Here is a 15547-nt window from a genome sequence, read left to right as displayed (position 1 = left end):
AGAATTGTGCCTTCGTTATCATAGAATGAGCCCTTTATATCTACATAGGGAGCGGGTCCCCTTCCATGGAGGCCACCATGTGGCACTGCCATGTTTCTACAGTAGCCCAGAACAGACAAATCAAACACTGACTCTAGAGAGGGCCTTTCGCGTTTTTCGCGAGTTTTGTGGCCACTGTAGGTTCTCCTACATGCTTGGAAGGGGAGGGTGAGGGGAGGGGTATTCAGATGGTCGCAGTCTGCAACCTCCCCGCTAGATGCCACTAAATCCTACACACTGGTCCTTTAACCCAATGTTTCTCCAACTTTTTCATGTCAAGGACCCCTAGACTGACACAAATTAGACCATGGACCCCCATCTGATGAAATTTTGTTCCAGGGTCCCCCATCTGATAAGATTTTTGCTTTTAAATGTTTCATTACAGAAGGAGTATGAAACAAATGACCAACATAGTCATACATTCTGTCACTGTGTTTCTTATGGATGGAATTATAGTGAGAATAAATTATCCCTCTTTTTGCTGGGGACCCCCTGGAACACCCTCAAGGACTCCTGGGTGTCCCCAGACCCCACTTTGAGAACCACGGCTCTAACCGGTGTCTTGAAATGAAATCATGCAAGTTAAACTAGCTGTTATATGTAGCCTAAGAATTATTCTCATATTTTCATTCACAAATATGTTTTCAAGCTGTAGTCGCTAGCTGATATTCAACACACGTGCACAGCTTGATTTTGCAAGCGCGTGTAACAGTCGCGCGTTTACGTTGAAAGGCACAGCGCTGCACTTCCTGTGTTTCTCTGGTGAACTGCGTGCGGTTTGACGCGGCTGCTAGAGGATGGCTGCCCGGGTCTGAGCTGCTGCCTCTGCGCTCACAGAGGGAACACTCAGCGTAAATAGACGAGGAAAACGCGAGGAGACGAGAGGAGGAGAGGAGGGAAGGAAGAACTTTTTCGAGAGGAGGAAATAGTTGTCACACATTTCCCCGGGAGGTTTTTATTTTTCGGGAACGAAAGGGGGGATTTTGGACCATGCCTGCTGAAGTGAAACAGGTTAGTGTTGCTCTGCCGGTCTCCTCTCATCGTATCTTCAGCCTCTCTGACTCTTCTTGTCTTTCTCCTCCCAGACTAATTGATTCCTAAATTTTTGGGGGGGATTTTGTTAAATATCTCTAATTTTTATCTTGGAACATCACTCTTTATTCCATTTACATACCTTCAAAAAATAAAATAAACAGTTTACTACACGAGAGCAGAGATTCTGAGATGTATCGATGTCCTTCAGGATGATGGTGCGCGTGTGTGCGCGTGAAAGGATGTGCAGTCTGTGTGCACGTGTGTGCGCGATGTGCATGCATGTATACAGTAGAGACTCCTGCATGACATCAGATACAGGAAAGACTCTGCACTTACACCACTTAGTGACCATTTCATGCTGTAAATAGTCGTGACCGTGAGATATGTTTAGTGGTGGTCCTGTGTGTGTGTGTGTGGTTTGTGTGTGTGAGTCTGTGTGTGTGTGTTGTGGAGGTGCCTTGCAGTAAAGCAGTTCTGTGACTTATGAGTTCCTTGACACATTCATGGGCTCAGACGTGTCGGTAACACCTAGTGAGTGACCAGTGTGATCATGGGACAAGCAGTGAAGTATTGAAAGTTTGTCCCTGATCACTGCCTGTGAGGCTCTGAATGAACCCAGGCCAGGATTTATAGCCTGGGCTATAGTGCCAATTGTGTGAGAGACATGGCATTAAACCCTTTTGTCTTTCACTTGCACAGATACCGCAGGAATGTGCTTTTGTTAGCTCTTGCGAGTGTGTTGCTGTGTCTGTGTGGGTGTGTGCGTACCAGGGCATGATGTGCATACATTATTGGAAGTGTTCCCTGTGTTTGAAGCGCATCCACAGGCAGCCTACACCATCACAACGCTCTTTTCCCCGCCGAGCTTGGCAGCGCTCAGATGCACAAAAAAAAGGGAGACAGAAATCCAAAAAAGAAAGAAAGCGGAGGATTGAATAAGGTCAACTTCTCATCAGCACCGCTCTCCTCTGCTGGGCTGAGAGGGGTGGAGTTACCAAACCTGTCTGGCAGTGAAAAAAAAACAAAAACGTTCTGTCAGCTATCCACATTGCTCTGATAATAATACTTTAACAGTTGCCCCTGTGCATGAGTGCCACCCGATAACTGGAGGAGCCTCTGCCAAAAAAAGAAGCTGTTTTCCCTCCCTCACCCACTCTTTGTTTTTTCCATCCCTTTGCTTTTGATAAGTCTGAAGGCTGTGCTCCAAGTGCGAGCTGATGGATCAAAAGCACGGCCTGCCACTCAAAAGTAGCCAGTGGGAATCCTGGCTTATATTATGTGAATGGGATAAAGTACATGTCAACAACCTGAGAGTATGTCCTCTCCAGATGTATCCCAAAATGGATTGCGGAGGTGCACGATGCCCCTTGTGTCCGTGACCCCTGTAAAACTGAGATGGTTGGAATACTTAGGGGCAGGCTGACATTGTAGCGTGACCTTTTCAACTCAGCTGGACATTCCTCAGCTAGGGAGCACCTGCTTGGGCAGTGCTAGAAGAAAAGGAGTCAGTGTGTATCCTAATCACATCTAAGCCATAAATGGATCAATTGCAGTGTCTGCATTGTTTTTGTTGTTTTGCTTTCTATCGTTTTCTTGTTGTTTGGCCTTTAGTAACAGTGTGGAACAGGAATTGACTTGTCATTTAAACCTCTTTCAGCTTCCTCTTTCCACAACGATGCTCTATACTATACCTTATGTGTCCCTTAGGGTGTCTGATAGCTCAAACATCAGTTTTTATACTCAGAAGAATGTAGATAGTAGATGAGATGAGAGGGATGCTGATCTGCCTCGACCTCGTCTTAATACTGCAGCAGAGCTTACAGTAAATGAGTTTTAGCCCACTGAAGATTACTGCATAGCCCTCAATTAGTGGGGGAGCCTGCACCAGACCACGTCTGAGTTAAATATATACTGGCCTTTATTTTAGAACTTTACACCAGCAGGGTAGTGCCCAAATCCTCCGTATTCAGTTGCTGAGTCCATCGCATCCCCTGCTCATGAAAAATAGAAAAACAGATTTGTCGTGAAGGAGAAAGGAAAACACCATGAATAATCCAGTAGTCATCATCTTGCCAAGGTCTATCAAAAAAACGACTTTACTTTTCCTCTACAGCAAGAAGGACCCGTCTGAATAACAAAATAATTCATCTGTGATTCAGCCAAAGACTAAAGGAGGTCTTGTCTTCAGACTGCGGATTACTGCCAGATTTCTGACAGCTAGCGGGGCTTTCAGCTGCAGAAACTGAGCGCTCTCTCCCCTCTTGGATGCTGTTTGATTGCTTACCGAAATTAAAAAGCCTTCAAACTTCTCTCCATCTTTTCTCTTCTGCGGGGGTGTTTTTGCATGACAGCTCGACCGTCCTTGCGTGTTCTTTTCCATTCCTTTCCTCGGGCTACCCTTTTGTGACTGCAGTAGATGTTGTGCCGATCAATATTTGAAGACATGTGGAGCATGAGGAGTGGCATTGTTTGGGGAGTGGAGGTCATACGAGAATAATGTCAATGACCGGAAACATATGAACCATCAATAGCTGTGCAGAGTGCATCAATATAAGGGGCAAGTTTACTGGTGGGGGCCACACTGGTGGGTGGGGGTCATGAGTGCTGTTGTGTTTTGAAGGTGAGAGGGTCTTTGAGGAGGCATGATCATATGGTGGTGGGTGGTACCAGATGGTCTTCCCATCATGCAGCCTGTCCATACTGGCCATACTCTCCATGTTTCCCATACCGTTCCCATGGCTGCTCTTATCGCATGACCAATGACACAACATGGCTTGACATGTTACACTATCTGCCACCCCGCCTTCCATCTACCCATGAGCCACCCATCTACCCACTTCTTTCCCTGGATGCCTGTAATTTACATGTGAACAGCTGAGAGCATATATGTACCTCAACATGAGAACTAACACTCCACCGTCCACATGGCTCCCTCACCAGCACCCTATATATATATATGTGTGTATATATCCAGTATACTCTGCAATCTTGCATACAGTAGCTTAATCAAATAGTTTGCAAATACTTCTTTATGATTGGCTGGGAGTACCAAACAGATGTAGTTTGGCCAAAAAAAACCCAAAAAACTTTATCATGCATTCTCAATATCAATACCTCAGTGTGCTTATGATTTTTTTCAGTTTCTCTAATGTTATCATCCTCATTAAGCAACAAAAGCCAAACATTTTATTAATATATATTATAGACTGTAAGTCAAATATATTTCAACTATTGATCTATTCAGCAATTCAAAGATGCTTGACTTCCAGGAAATTGTTTAGGGCATTTTTGACTATTTTCTGACATTCTCTTGCTCAAGGAGAAGTCTCGCTCTTGTGAGAGTTGAGTTGTTGCAGGAAGAGGAGAGGAGAGTTGGAGAGAGGAGTGCCGGGAGGAGTTTGTTGTGTCAGGGTACAGAAAGCGTAGCTCGGTTTTATCTAAAAGATTTTCAAAGTCATGGCTGAATATTTAGCTGATTTGGACAACAATTCGACTCTTGTGAGACTTCTCATTGAGTGAGACTTGGTTAAACACAATAACAAGCAGCAATAACAAGCACAATAACAAATGAAAGGTAAAGAAAAATGTTTCTCTGTATGGTCCTTTCCATAATGTTGTCAGACACTTGTAATAACAGTCTGAGCCTGTCAGTGGCAAAAACAAGCACTTTTAGAGAACGTACATTGACGGGGTGCTATTGCCTCAAAGGATTACATTGCAGCCTGTTTCATGGCTGTCGGCTGAGGCTCTCTTGCTCAATACTTGACCAGTTTAAGAAATTGTTGTCCCCATTAGTCATTTAGACACAAAAAGATGAGAAAATAGGATTCAGGTTGAAAAATCCTGACGTTTCCCTTTGAATAATTGCACAAAATTGCTGCTAATTAATTTTCTGTCAACCAATAATTTCATAGCTCTAAACCAGTTAATCAAAAAATAATCAACAGGTTCACTGATAATGAAAATAGACATTGGCTCCATATGTTATATTGTATATTGTGAGGTGGTGGTAATATATTATGCTGCCATTACTGTAGTTCATTTTTGAAAGACAGCTTGAAATCTCCTGATGCAACATTATCCTGGACATCTGGTCCACCAAGTGGGTTAAAACAAACACTAGGAATTATGTGCAAAGGCTATTTGACCCCAGCAAGTATTACACTGCACTATACATAGTATACCGTATGTTCCTGCCCTATATCATATGAACACGCCCTCAGGTTTTTGGTGTTTACTCTGTAGTTGTGTTAGTAGTAGCTGGAGTGCTAGTAGTAGCTTGTAGGGCTCTATACCACTCAACCCTTGGCACCACAAACCCCCCCCCCCCTTTCCTTTGGCTTCCCCTCTATCTGTCCTAACCCATTTGGCTGGCTGACAGTGTGACCGATGCAGGCCCGCACCCGTTCACTCACTGTCTGACCACTGGCGAGAACCATAATGCTCTCACAGCTTTCATCATCACGCTGATGGAATTAAAAAAAAAAAAAGGTGAGTGGCAGTAAATTGGACGGCTGGAGGGGTTGGGGGGGGGTAGATGGATGCTTTCATACTGCAATGTTTGGAAATGGCGTTGGGGAGAAGAAGCAGCGCATTAATGAGATGGCAGCTTATTATCTTGCTAGAGCTGTTGTTTCTTTTTACCTATTCAGCTCTACAGCGTGCCTATTATCAAAAATATGTGCAGGGTGCATACACTATGAATCTTTTACGCATGCATATATTTCATGCACATCCCTGCCACCATTATATTGCGTTCCATTTTGTACAGCAACACAAGCAACTCCCAGTCAGCTATTAATGACAGCTTGGCTGATCAAGACTTGTTTGTGCTTTCGCTGCGGCCAAATTTGGTTAATCCTCCAGAGGTGAGATGTAGACACGGTGTCAGCCCCTGTTCTTTCCACACACACACACACACACACACACACACAAACACACACACACTGGAGGCTACAGAGGGACATCAATTGGATCCCCAGCTTATTTACTCAGTGTTTGTCTGCAGGGTACGGACAGGGCTTGCCCTGTTTATAAGGGAGTGGGATTCATGGTTTCCCTGGCTGTGTCCAATAAACACCTTCCTATCTGTGCTGCTGGGAGCCAGCAACAAGAGCCATGTTTTCGATCGAGTAGATAAGAAAGCCACTTGCCTCAAAGAAAGCTGAAGAGGCTCCGTCACATGGTTGACTACAAAGTTAGGGAAGTAAAGATAAAGTTTTAAACAAAGCTGTGGTTTCGGCCACATCAAGGCTGTAATTATTGTAGTGACAATATTTACATGATGATCTCATATCCTAATGGCAGTGTGATTACATAATGGCAACATTGTAATTTTACACAACCTCTTATTTAAGAGACATAAACACCACTCTGCTATTGGATAAAGCCTTGATCAATCAGTTCTGATAATTACTGATGCTGTCAAAAAATGTTAGTAGTGCTAATGATGGTGAAAACTGTCATGGAACAGAAACCAGTTTGATACAGGAGCGGACTGAAGGTATGAGAAGACGAAAAGACCTCTTCTTCTTAATGACACAATCTGCTGTCACGTCTACCTGCGCTGTCTTAAAAGTTGCGTGGGTTTGTTTGTGTACACGCATGTGTGTATACTTGTGCCTGTGAATGTTTGCATGCATCTCCACTGGTCTAGATTTCCAACTGGGACTGTGGTTGAGGTAACAGATGTGACAGTGTTTTAGGCAGCGACGTGAGGGTAAGGATCTAGGTGATCTTTAAAGCCAGTGATTAATGACACCACTGGCGGAAAATTACTGTTTTTCCAGTATCTACACCATAGAAAAACAGCTGGCGATCTGAGTGTGGATGTATAGAGGTGCTGTGGTGGAATGTGATCCCAATGGATGGCCTGTACTCTAACTGACTGTCTCAGTATAATATTGATAATACAGATTTAATTTACACCAGGGAAAGAAAACAATCATTCCAGTGTACAGTATCAGATGGACTGCAAAAACATAAACAGTGCTCATGATAGGTCAGAGGATTAGTGGTTGATTGATCAATTGATGATATGTGAACATTAGACCATAAAGACTCCTTGAAGACCGCGCAGTGGAAATTCATTCCTCTTATTTCTTCCTTCCTTTTCCCACTGTTTCTGCACTCCATGCTTGGAATACTGCTGCCACCCAGACCTTCAGTTTGGGAGGGATCTGCTTCTGGGGCCTTTTGAAAAGAACTGGGGCTTCTTTGACAGTAATGTATAGGTCATATAGGCTCCACCCCCTCTATCCTGCAGCTGGGGACCTCATAGAGGGGCCCTGAGGGGGAAGGTCAAAGTCCTCATAAAGCTTCCCTCAACCAGAAATGGAGGAACAAATGCCTCCCTACTTCTCCCTTTCTCTTTTTAACCCCCTCCAGTACCATCCACATTGTACTAGGGAGTACATTCAGCACAGCTGTGGGGGCTGGGGTAGCAAAAGATGGCTCAGACTTGCGTGTTTAGTCTGGAACTTTCTTTTGAGGGATTAGCCCACTTCGTGCCTCTGGACCGGCCGCTGGAAGCAGTCGGGATGCCAGGGAGAGCATCGATCCACCATCATCGTACCATCTGTCTCATGCTGCCTCTTGGGATTAATGATTCCCTCTGACAGCTCTTTAGTAGGGCTCTATCAGTGCCGGCTGACCATTCAGATTACACTGACATGTGGCAGTGCGACGAGCTTGCAAGAGGAATCCTTGCCTCATCAGCATCAGCATCAGCATCAGCATCCTAGTGCTGCAAGAGGTCATCACAGTCATAGAAATTAGGATTTGCCACAGGATCAATTTCATATTAAAATGAAATGAGATAAATTAATCCAGTAAATGCACTTTTTTTTGTCCAATTTGTCATTTGACCCTAAAGTAACAGTAAAGGTACACATATCATACTTACATGACTACATGTTGTCAAAGAAGTGACAGGTTGGATGAGGTACACACCTGTAACCAACTTTGTACTTCAGGATGTGCATATGTGTAACACATCTGTTGACAGTGTTCATATGTAAATATATGCCCAGACAAAACAACAGTATAACGTTTCAAGGAATTTCAAGTAACTTCAACATTTACTTTCTTTAGCACACCTGAAGATATGTATTCCATGGTGCAGTTGATAGATATGAAGTGTATGTATATTCATCACCTCAAGTTTATATTTTTTGATCACTTAAAGTAACAGACATCAACAGTTGCAGTCAAATAGACAAGAAACTCAGAACTGCAGTGTAGGTGAAACTGATGTTTTAATTGAATTGTGATTCTACTCAGTAGCTTATTTGTTTTGTTTTTTTTCAGACGAATACTCATGTTTGTACAGTGCATGTTGGCTCACTGTACTTGAAAAACCAGCCATCATCTAACCATAGAAAATCCATGTATTGCTTACTCAGAACTCAGTCACAAAGCTTGTAGGGAGTTTGAAGTGAGGACTGGCCGTTACTGACTCGCTGGCGGTTGAAGTGCGCTGATGAGGTCCGGCACTTCATTAGAATGCTGTTCTGAACCTTGCAACACACAGTAGTGGCTGTTACTGCTGATGGCTTGGGTCCAGGGAGAAAAATAAAAGAGAGCAATAGAGGGAGAAAGAGTTTAAGAGGGAAAGTCCAAACCACTGTAAACTGACCAGCCTTGGGGCCGCAACGGCTCCCGCTACACACAGCCTCTGCTGTAACAGCCATGGCTCTGGCCCCAACACTGCCTGCACACAAACATTATGCTAACCAGTGGCAAGAGTTCAGCCAAACCGGGAACAGACCTCCTAAAATGGGAAAGATAAACGAGTTCCTGGCATTCTTAGCAATGCCGATTCTCCACGCAGACAACGGTTTGTATAGTTCAATGGTTTCTACAATAGAAGCATCCAGACACTGGGCTGGCTGTCATATGCCATTACATGTGATGGCAATGCATTGTTACTCATCTGCTCATCTTCTCTTGATATGTGCTCAGCCCATTCCCAGAGGAGCCACCGGTGAACAATGGAGTGATGCGCCTCCTCGCACATTCCACAAGACTCTATTGAGCTGTCTAATGAACCTCCACTGCATACGTGGCCTGCGCTGGCTGCTGGAGCTCCATGAAAATACCATCTCGCCCCATCACACCCCCTCATATTTAATTTGTTTGGAATGTGTAATAGGCTGTGAAGTGGAGCGTGGTGCAGTGTTGATCTGTGCCAACCAGGTCTGCGGATATGGAGGGACAGGTGCCAGCCATCCGTGGAAGGTGCTGTACTTAACACTCTGCACTGGGTTGGAGAGTGTACAATCCTGGCCCTGTGGTGTAGGCTTTCAGAGCTGCCAGTATCCTGTTGCTCCAGCCAAGCAAGCTTTTAGTTTGGTAATAGGACATTGTAGCTGTGTGTTCTTTTTCTGAAGAGGGGGCAGTTGAAACTTGGAGAGAAAAGATTGTGTCAGGATTCAATCAAAGGCTAGTAGAGCCATAGAAGACATGAAACACAGCACGAGGTACTTTCTTTCTGTTGTAACTCAATCCTGCACAATTAGGGGGGTAAATCTTACCCACAGTCACATAGAATGAACAAGGAGAAAGCAAAACAAAATAAACCAATTTTCTAAATAGTGGTCTAATTTCTCCACAGCCGTTATACTCTACTATCAATATTAATGGGTAAATGATAAACTGATGTAGTGTTCTAAATGTAGTGGCTTAAATTACATTAGATAATAATATACTGGGAGCATGTCAGAGATGAAGGGATAGAGAGAGGACAGTCATGACCTGATAGCACGGGTATATTAGCCACTGAGCCATGAGAACATGTTGTTTTCCATCATTAATTTGTGCTTTTATATGTCTCAAAATGGCAGACAGTGACTAGGGATGCCACGGTGAGAAAATTTTCCCACTGGTTAATTAAGATATGACAACGCCGGTGTTACAACGGACATTTTACAAGATAAGATATTCATTGATGATGCTCAATTTCTGTAGAGCGCTTACTTTGATCTTTAATGTTAGATTTTAAGTTTAGATCTTCCCCTTACTTACAAGTTACAGACAGCAGGCTTCAGACTGCTGCTGTTCAGGATCACCAGCAGCAGCAGGTCTTTCCTCCGTGTACAGCCAGGCTGCGGCACACACAGATGTGGGGACGAGTCAGAGGAGGACCACTGTTTAGAACCAGAACTCGAGCAACCCACTTGCCATCCAGAGAGAGACACACTGAGAGCAGGCTAAGCAGGCAGAGAGCGGGAGAGTTTCTGCCGAAAACAAGCACTTAGATCCGGATAGACATGAGAGCAGCTGCTTGCTAACAGCTATGTGTGTTTACAACAGGGAGCAGGAGGGAGGACAGATGTCTCACTCTGCTACTCTGTGCTGTGACTGCTGCTGCTGCGGACACTCACAGAGCAGACACTTTCAATTTATAATTGTAGTGTCTGTTGTCCGACTAAGTATTGATAACACATTTGGTATTTTACAAATTAGAGTATTTTTATTTGATGAATGTGGTTGCTGATATGTGAAAAATGAACTAAATGGGTTTTATTTCTATAAAAAAAAAGCAAGATGACAGTGGGGGGCAGTGGACAAGTAATATAATCAGTGTATGCCCGAACACTGTGTAACACTGATGACTGACTACTGCAGCAAGCCTAACTGTGACATAAATAGCTCAAACCTCTATGTCTGCCGGTGTCAGTGGTTTTATCTGTGCTTGCAGACATTGTAGGAGGAAAAAAAAATAAAGCTCTGAAGATTGATGCTGCAAGTTCATTGCTTTGAAAACCTGGTGCTGAAGAATCACAATCTATATTTTCCTAACTGGACCTTTGGCTGCCATCACCATTACACTCAAATGGGTATTTATTTCACTATGGATGTTCTAAGTTGCCGTTGGTTACCAAGCTGCTTTCCTTGATCCTTAGAGATTCGTGGAGGGTCTCAGTTTAACTCTCTGGCTGGTCAGCAGCTGTGCTACAGCATGTTTTTTTTCTTTTCTTCTTTTACCTCAGGTTTAGGACGTGTGGAAAAGACTGCACTAAACCTCACAAAGTTCTCAAAGTTAAGCAAACAAGGCCTGTTGACACAGACCTCCTTGAGTTTCCAAATTCTTTCCATCATATTCTAGTACAGTTAAGAGAGACTTAATCCAATAAAACCCACTCTTCGCCTGTTTTGTGCTCCGTCTCTTGAATCCGGCTTTGAGTGTATGTGTGTGCAGGGGGGTTGAGTAAGTTCCTGTGAAGGAGTGGCCAGCTGCAGCCTCTGTTGTTCAGGCCACAAGGGAACACAAGGAGTGTTTTTGTGGTCATGGAGCAGCTACATTCCAGATTCAAATGATCAGATGGGAGTACTCATTTCTCAGTCTGCTCCAAACCATGACCCACCTCCACTGTTTTCACTGTGTCACTTATCCGCAGTCCTTCAAGCATACTGTCCCTGAAACACTGGTGCTAATTAGTGTCTGTAGCTGGCCAGCAGAACATGTATCAATGCCCTCTTTGTGCAGTGCATAAGCGTCACTTACCGGTGAGCCAGAAGTCACGGGAGACCAGACTGAGTGCTCACTTTCCTTGATCCCTCATGTTCTCACGCCGCTCGTGTTGTGACTTTAACAAGGCCTTGTTACGGTCTAGTACTGCTTATGGTGCTGAAAGTGAAGTACGCTGAGTGCTTTACTACCTTCTATTTTTACCTGCAGAAATGAACTCTGATGGTACTTTCTACAGACGGTGAAAGTTTTCAAGAGGGAAATGAAAAATTACTTAATTTCTGTGGTCTTAAGTGCAAAACACACAGGCAGTGCTATGTAGTGTTGCAGTGTTTGACACATCGGACTCGCCACACAGACAGGTTAATGTACCATTCATGTGAGCAACTTTGATAAATTTGCTGCTTTTCTGATTTGTTTACAAATGGACAGTAGTTGCAAATAGGATAGTAGTTTGTCCTTACGCACACTCTATTGTGCATTGACCACAGCCCATTTCAGTTGTCAGGTGTCTGTATTTGCTAACACAGCAAACACAGATATCCATACACAGCAGCAGCCCCATATTATCCTTCTTGGACGGAGCCCAGCTAGGCCCCATGGGCGCCCAGCCACCAGGCCCTCACTTGGAAGATCTCCTCGCAGATGAAGGCCTTATCCAGTAATGTAGCAAATTCTCTGGAAATTGAATTGAGAAACTCTTTATAGATAAAATTATCAAATGGAAATGCTTGTTGATCCAGTGAATGAAATACCTGACAAATCAGTGTACATCATTACACTGATGCAAAATCCTGTGTATTCAATATTGCCAATAAGCGGTCCTGATCCTTGATTGCTACCACTCACCAAGGAACTTTCACACAGGTGAGGGCCATTCAGTGTTGTAGTAAAATTTCTAGAGATTGGTGATTGGCTGATCCACTGAATTACTTACTTGACAAATCAATGTACATCATCATATTGATGTGAAATCCTGTTAATCCAACATCACCACAGAGCTGCACATTGATTGCCATATGGCGGGGGGCATCAAAGGGATAGCTACCTCTCTATCAAAAATCTCAATCATCTCACAGTATATTATATGTACTCTATATCGACATATAGCCCAACCCTACCACCCAGATAACATGGCAAATATGTCAGTTTTAGTGTTCCACCAATATTTCAATCCTGATATATTGATTTTAAAACATTGTGGATTTCAGCTTTAAGTAATTGATTACTGCTGTATTTTTTTGTAGTGCTGCAGTTTTACAAATGTTGAATATGCAGATATGTTCCTGTTCTGCTATATTAGCAATGACAAATTGCCTGCATTTTCCAAAGAGTTGAGAATTATTCCAAACAATTTCTCTGAAATATATGGTCATCATAGCATGAGCTGAGAGTTGGATACCAGATCTATGGGATGGCCTTCAAAGGGAAAGCTATTGTGTCCCCAGCCACATTGTGGTGTGGAAATCACAGTGGGCACGTGCACAGAGACCGATCTGAAATTACAGGCCTCCATCCACGCTCTGCAATCTGAGGCTTGCAGGCAGCAGGACTGGCATGATGTCCCCAGCCCTCCGACCCTGGAGCCCCGAAGCCACAAGCTGCCTCTGTTGCTCTGTACTCCAGTCTCTGTGGCAAACGAGCCTCCTGTCTTCTCTCTCCAACACACACCAACAAACCTAATTAACTTTCCCTTTCGGCCGAACACTGCTCTGCTCTACCACAGCTGCACACTTTAAAAAGTCCTCACTACTTTGAATTCTCTTTCTTCTTGTGTTTGGATTCCCAAACCACAGCTATCTGGTGCCAGTTCTAGGCACCTGATCTGTCAGTCGGTTGTTTCAAAGTTTCAAACTTAGGCATATTATATTCAGCTTGGCCTGTTTTGGGGTTTCAAGAGGTACAGAGGTGTGCAGTGTATAGAACAGCTGCTGCAGAGGAAGACTTCCTCTGCCTTTTCACTGTAGATAACCTCTCCTGGGACGAGCCGGTGTCTGCAAGATGGAGTTTAGAAGTAGTTTTTTCTAGGATGTTTACTATACAAGGGCTGCATGTTCCTGTGTTTGTGCACATTGTGGATGCTGAGTGAATGTTAGAGATGCTTCTATGTATGAATGCCTGTGTATATTTGGCAGTGTTTATGAACTTTGCTAGCGGCAGCACTGCAGTATTGTGCAGTGAGGTTCTGAAGTGGGTCAAACTCTGTAATGCTGAAGCTCCTATTCGCTCTCAGAGGAGCATGTGAGGAAAAAAAAAATATAGCCAGGAGACATCTGCCATAGGCAGGCTTTACCATCGCTGTGACTGGACACATTTCTGTCCCCTGTGGACATGGAGAAGCTAAAAATGATAAAAGATACCTGCATACTGGATGAATGCTCCCTTGGTGATTTATTCAGGAACTCGTCCATCTGTCTTTGACATGCATATTAAAAAGTTGGATGTGTATATACTAGTTCTCCATAACTTCCCACTGGTGTCACAGTAGGTCCAATTTGTTCAAGTGAAGCCTTGTTTTCATTGGAATGAGAAAACTGTCTATGAGCCTATGAGCATGCTTCATAAAGAAGCAATTGTAAAAGTGCAGCAGAATCACTGTAGCTTTTTTTTTTTCTTTTGTTTATATGGATATTTTTCTCTCTAGAAGTTACATCTTTTGGCTTGGGGTTTCAGCTTGGCTGCTTTGAATGATGAGCATTTGGCTGCTCATGGATCGTTCAGTCCTCCCTGGCAGGCAGAGCTGCCTTAATTGTTGCATGCCTCTGGAACGTGCCTCGCTAATGGGGCTGTTGGAGTCCCAATCAGTCAGCGCTGAGTTTTCCCTCTCTAATATCCCGGCTTGAGCAAGCAGGGCCTTGATGATGCAACAAACTGCTTTGGTTTGGTGACGCCACTCAGGAGGCTGTGGCCTGAAGGAATAATATCTCTTTCATGCTTCTTTCAGGCCGTCTGATGTCAAACTGGGATCCAGCAGAGATGGCGTTTCATGTCAATATCTGCTGGGTCTGTTTTTGCGTGTGTCGCCAGGCTGGTCTTGTGATTCAACGGGTGTGATGAAATATGACAGCCATGCACTCAGACAGTTACACAGACTAATTTCTCAGACTGTGACAACCTAATTCAAGCTGGATGTGCAAAGAATCTGTTTTGATGTTATTCCAGAAATGCCTCAATAGGGGGGTTTGTTTGGTTGATGCCATTGCTGATGCTTCCATACTCTAGTAAGGTAGCTCAGTAAACACTCGATCATAGCCACTAATCCTCTTTGACACTGCCGAGCATGCACACAGGTGAAAGGTCCCGTATAGATTACAGTCAAGGTGGGGCTTTTCCCGTAAAACTCCAGGGATTTGCATAATAGGAGCTTATTGCTCATTCCCTGGATTCATTGTGGACTGAATCGAGAATGCCACTGTGTTTTCATTGAAAGTGTCCAAGGGCTGACTCATTCTGTGTTGTCCCGCAAGTCTATAGAGGAGATTTGGGAAACGGGAACTGCAGTGGCCTAATACCTCAAATGAATCATGATCCACATGACAGTCCCCTCCCCCTGCCCCTCTCCATCCTCCTGTACCTACTTCACAGTCCAGGGGCTACTGTTGCAGCAGTTGATGAGAGGAAAGTTTAACTGTTCAGATCAAACTGAGCTTTATTTCACAACACACTGCTGCCCATCTCTTTACTCCCCTCTGTTGCTTAATCTTGATTTTGGCTTTAGAACAAGTGCTGGAACTCCTGGCAAGGAAAACGAACCTCGAATAGCGGGAGATGGGAGCACCTTGTCACCATATGGGGCTCAGAATTGCACAGAATTGCTCTCTAATCTCCACAACATGTTAGGAATTTGGAGCCCTTGTTTTTCAGCAGAAAATAGCAGTCCTTGCACCACGTGGCTTCTCTTTTGGCGTGCAGTGTGGAAGCGGCATTTGTAACACCCCTGTAGCAGCATTTGACTTTTGAAACACACACACACACACACACGTGCACACATACCGGGGAACT

At 44.0% G+C, this 15547-nt stretch overlaps 1 protein-coding gene across 11 annotated transcripts in view; it reads left to right on the top strand.

Annotated features, from left to right (window-relative positions):
• Nucleotides 1-15547, top strand: part of arvcfb (ARVCF delta catenin family member b) — a 239117-nt gene that overhangs the window by 115509 nt on the left and 108061 nt on the right. For 10 of the 11 annotated variants that reach the window (XM_067603162.1, XM_067603153.1, XM_067603098.1 and 7 more), the window contains exon 1: nucleotides 813-1050. The exons of the other annotated variant lie outside the window; for it this stretch is intronic. In XM_067603162.1, the coding sequence (XP_067459263.1) occupies nucleotides 1030-1050 (21 nt within the window). In that variant the 5' untranslated portion in view covers nucleotides 813-1029. Of the gene's footprint in view, nucleotides 1-812; nucleotides 1051-15547 lie in introns of those variants that run through there. 11 annotated transcript variants of the gene reach the window in all.

The sequence above is a fragment of the Thunnus thynnus genome, chromosome 2 (genome assembly GCF_963924715.1).
Source record: "Thunnus thynnus chromosome 2, fThuThy2.1, whole genome shotgun sequence".
NCBI classification, from domain to species: Eukaryota; Metazoa; Chordata; class Actinopteri; order Scombriformes; family Scombridae; genus Thunnus; species Thunnus thynnus.
This window is presented reverse-complemented; position numbering and strand designations above follow the sequence as displayed.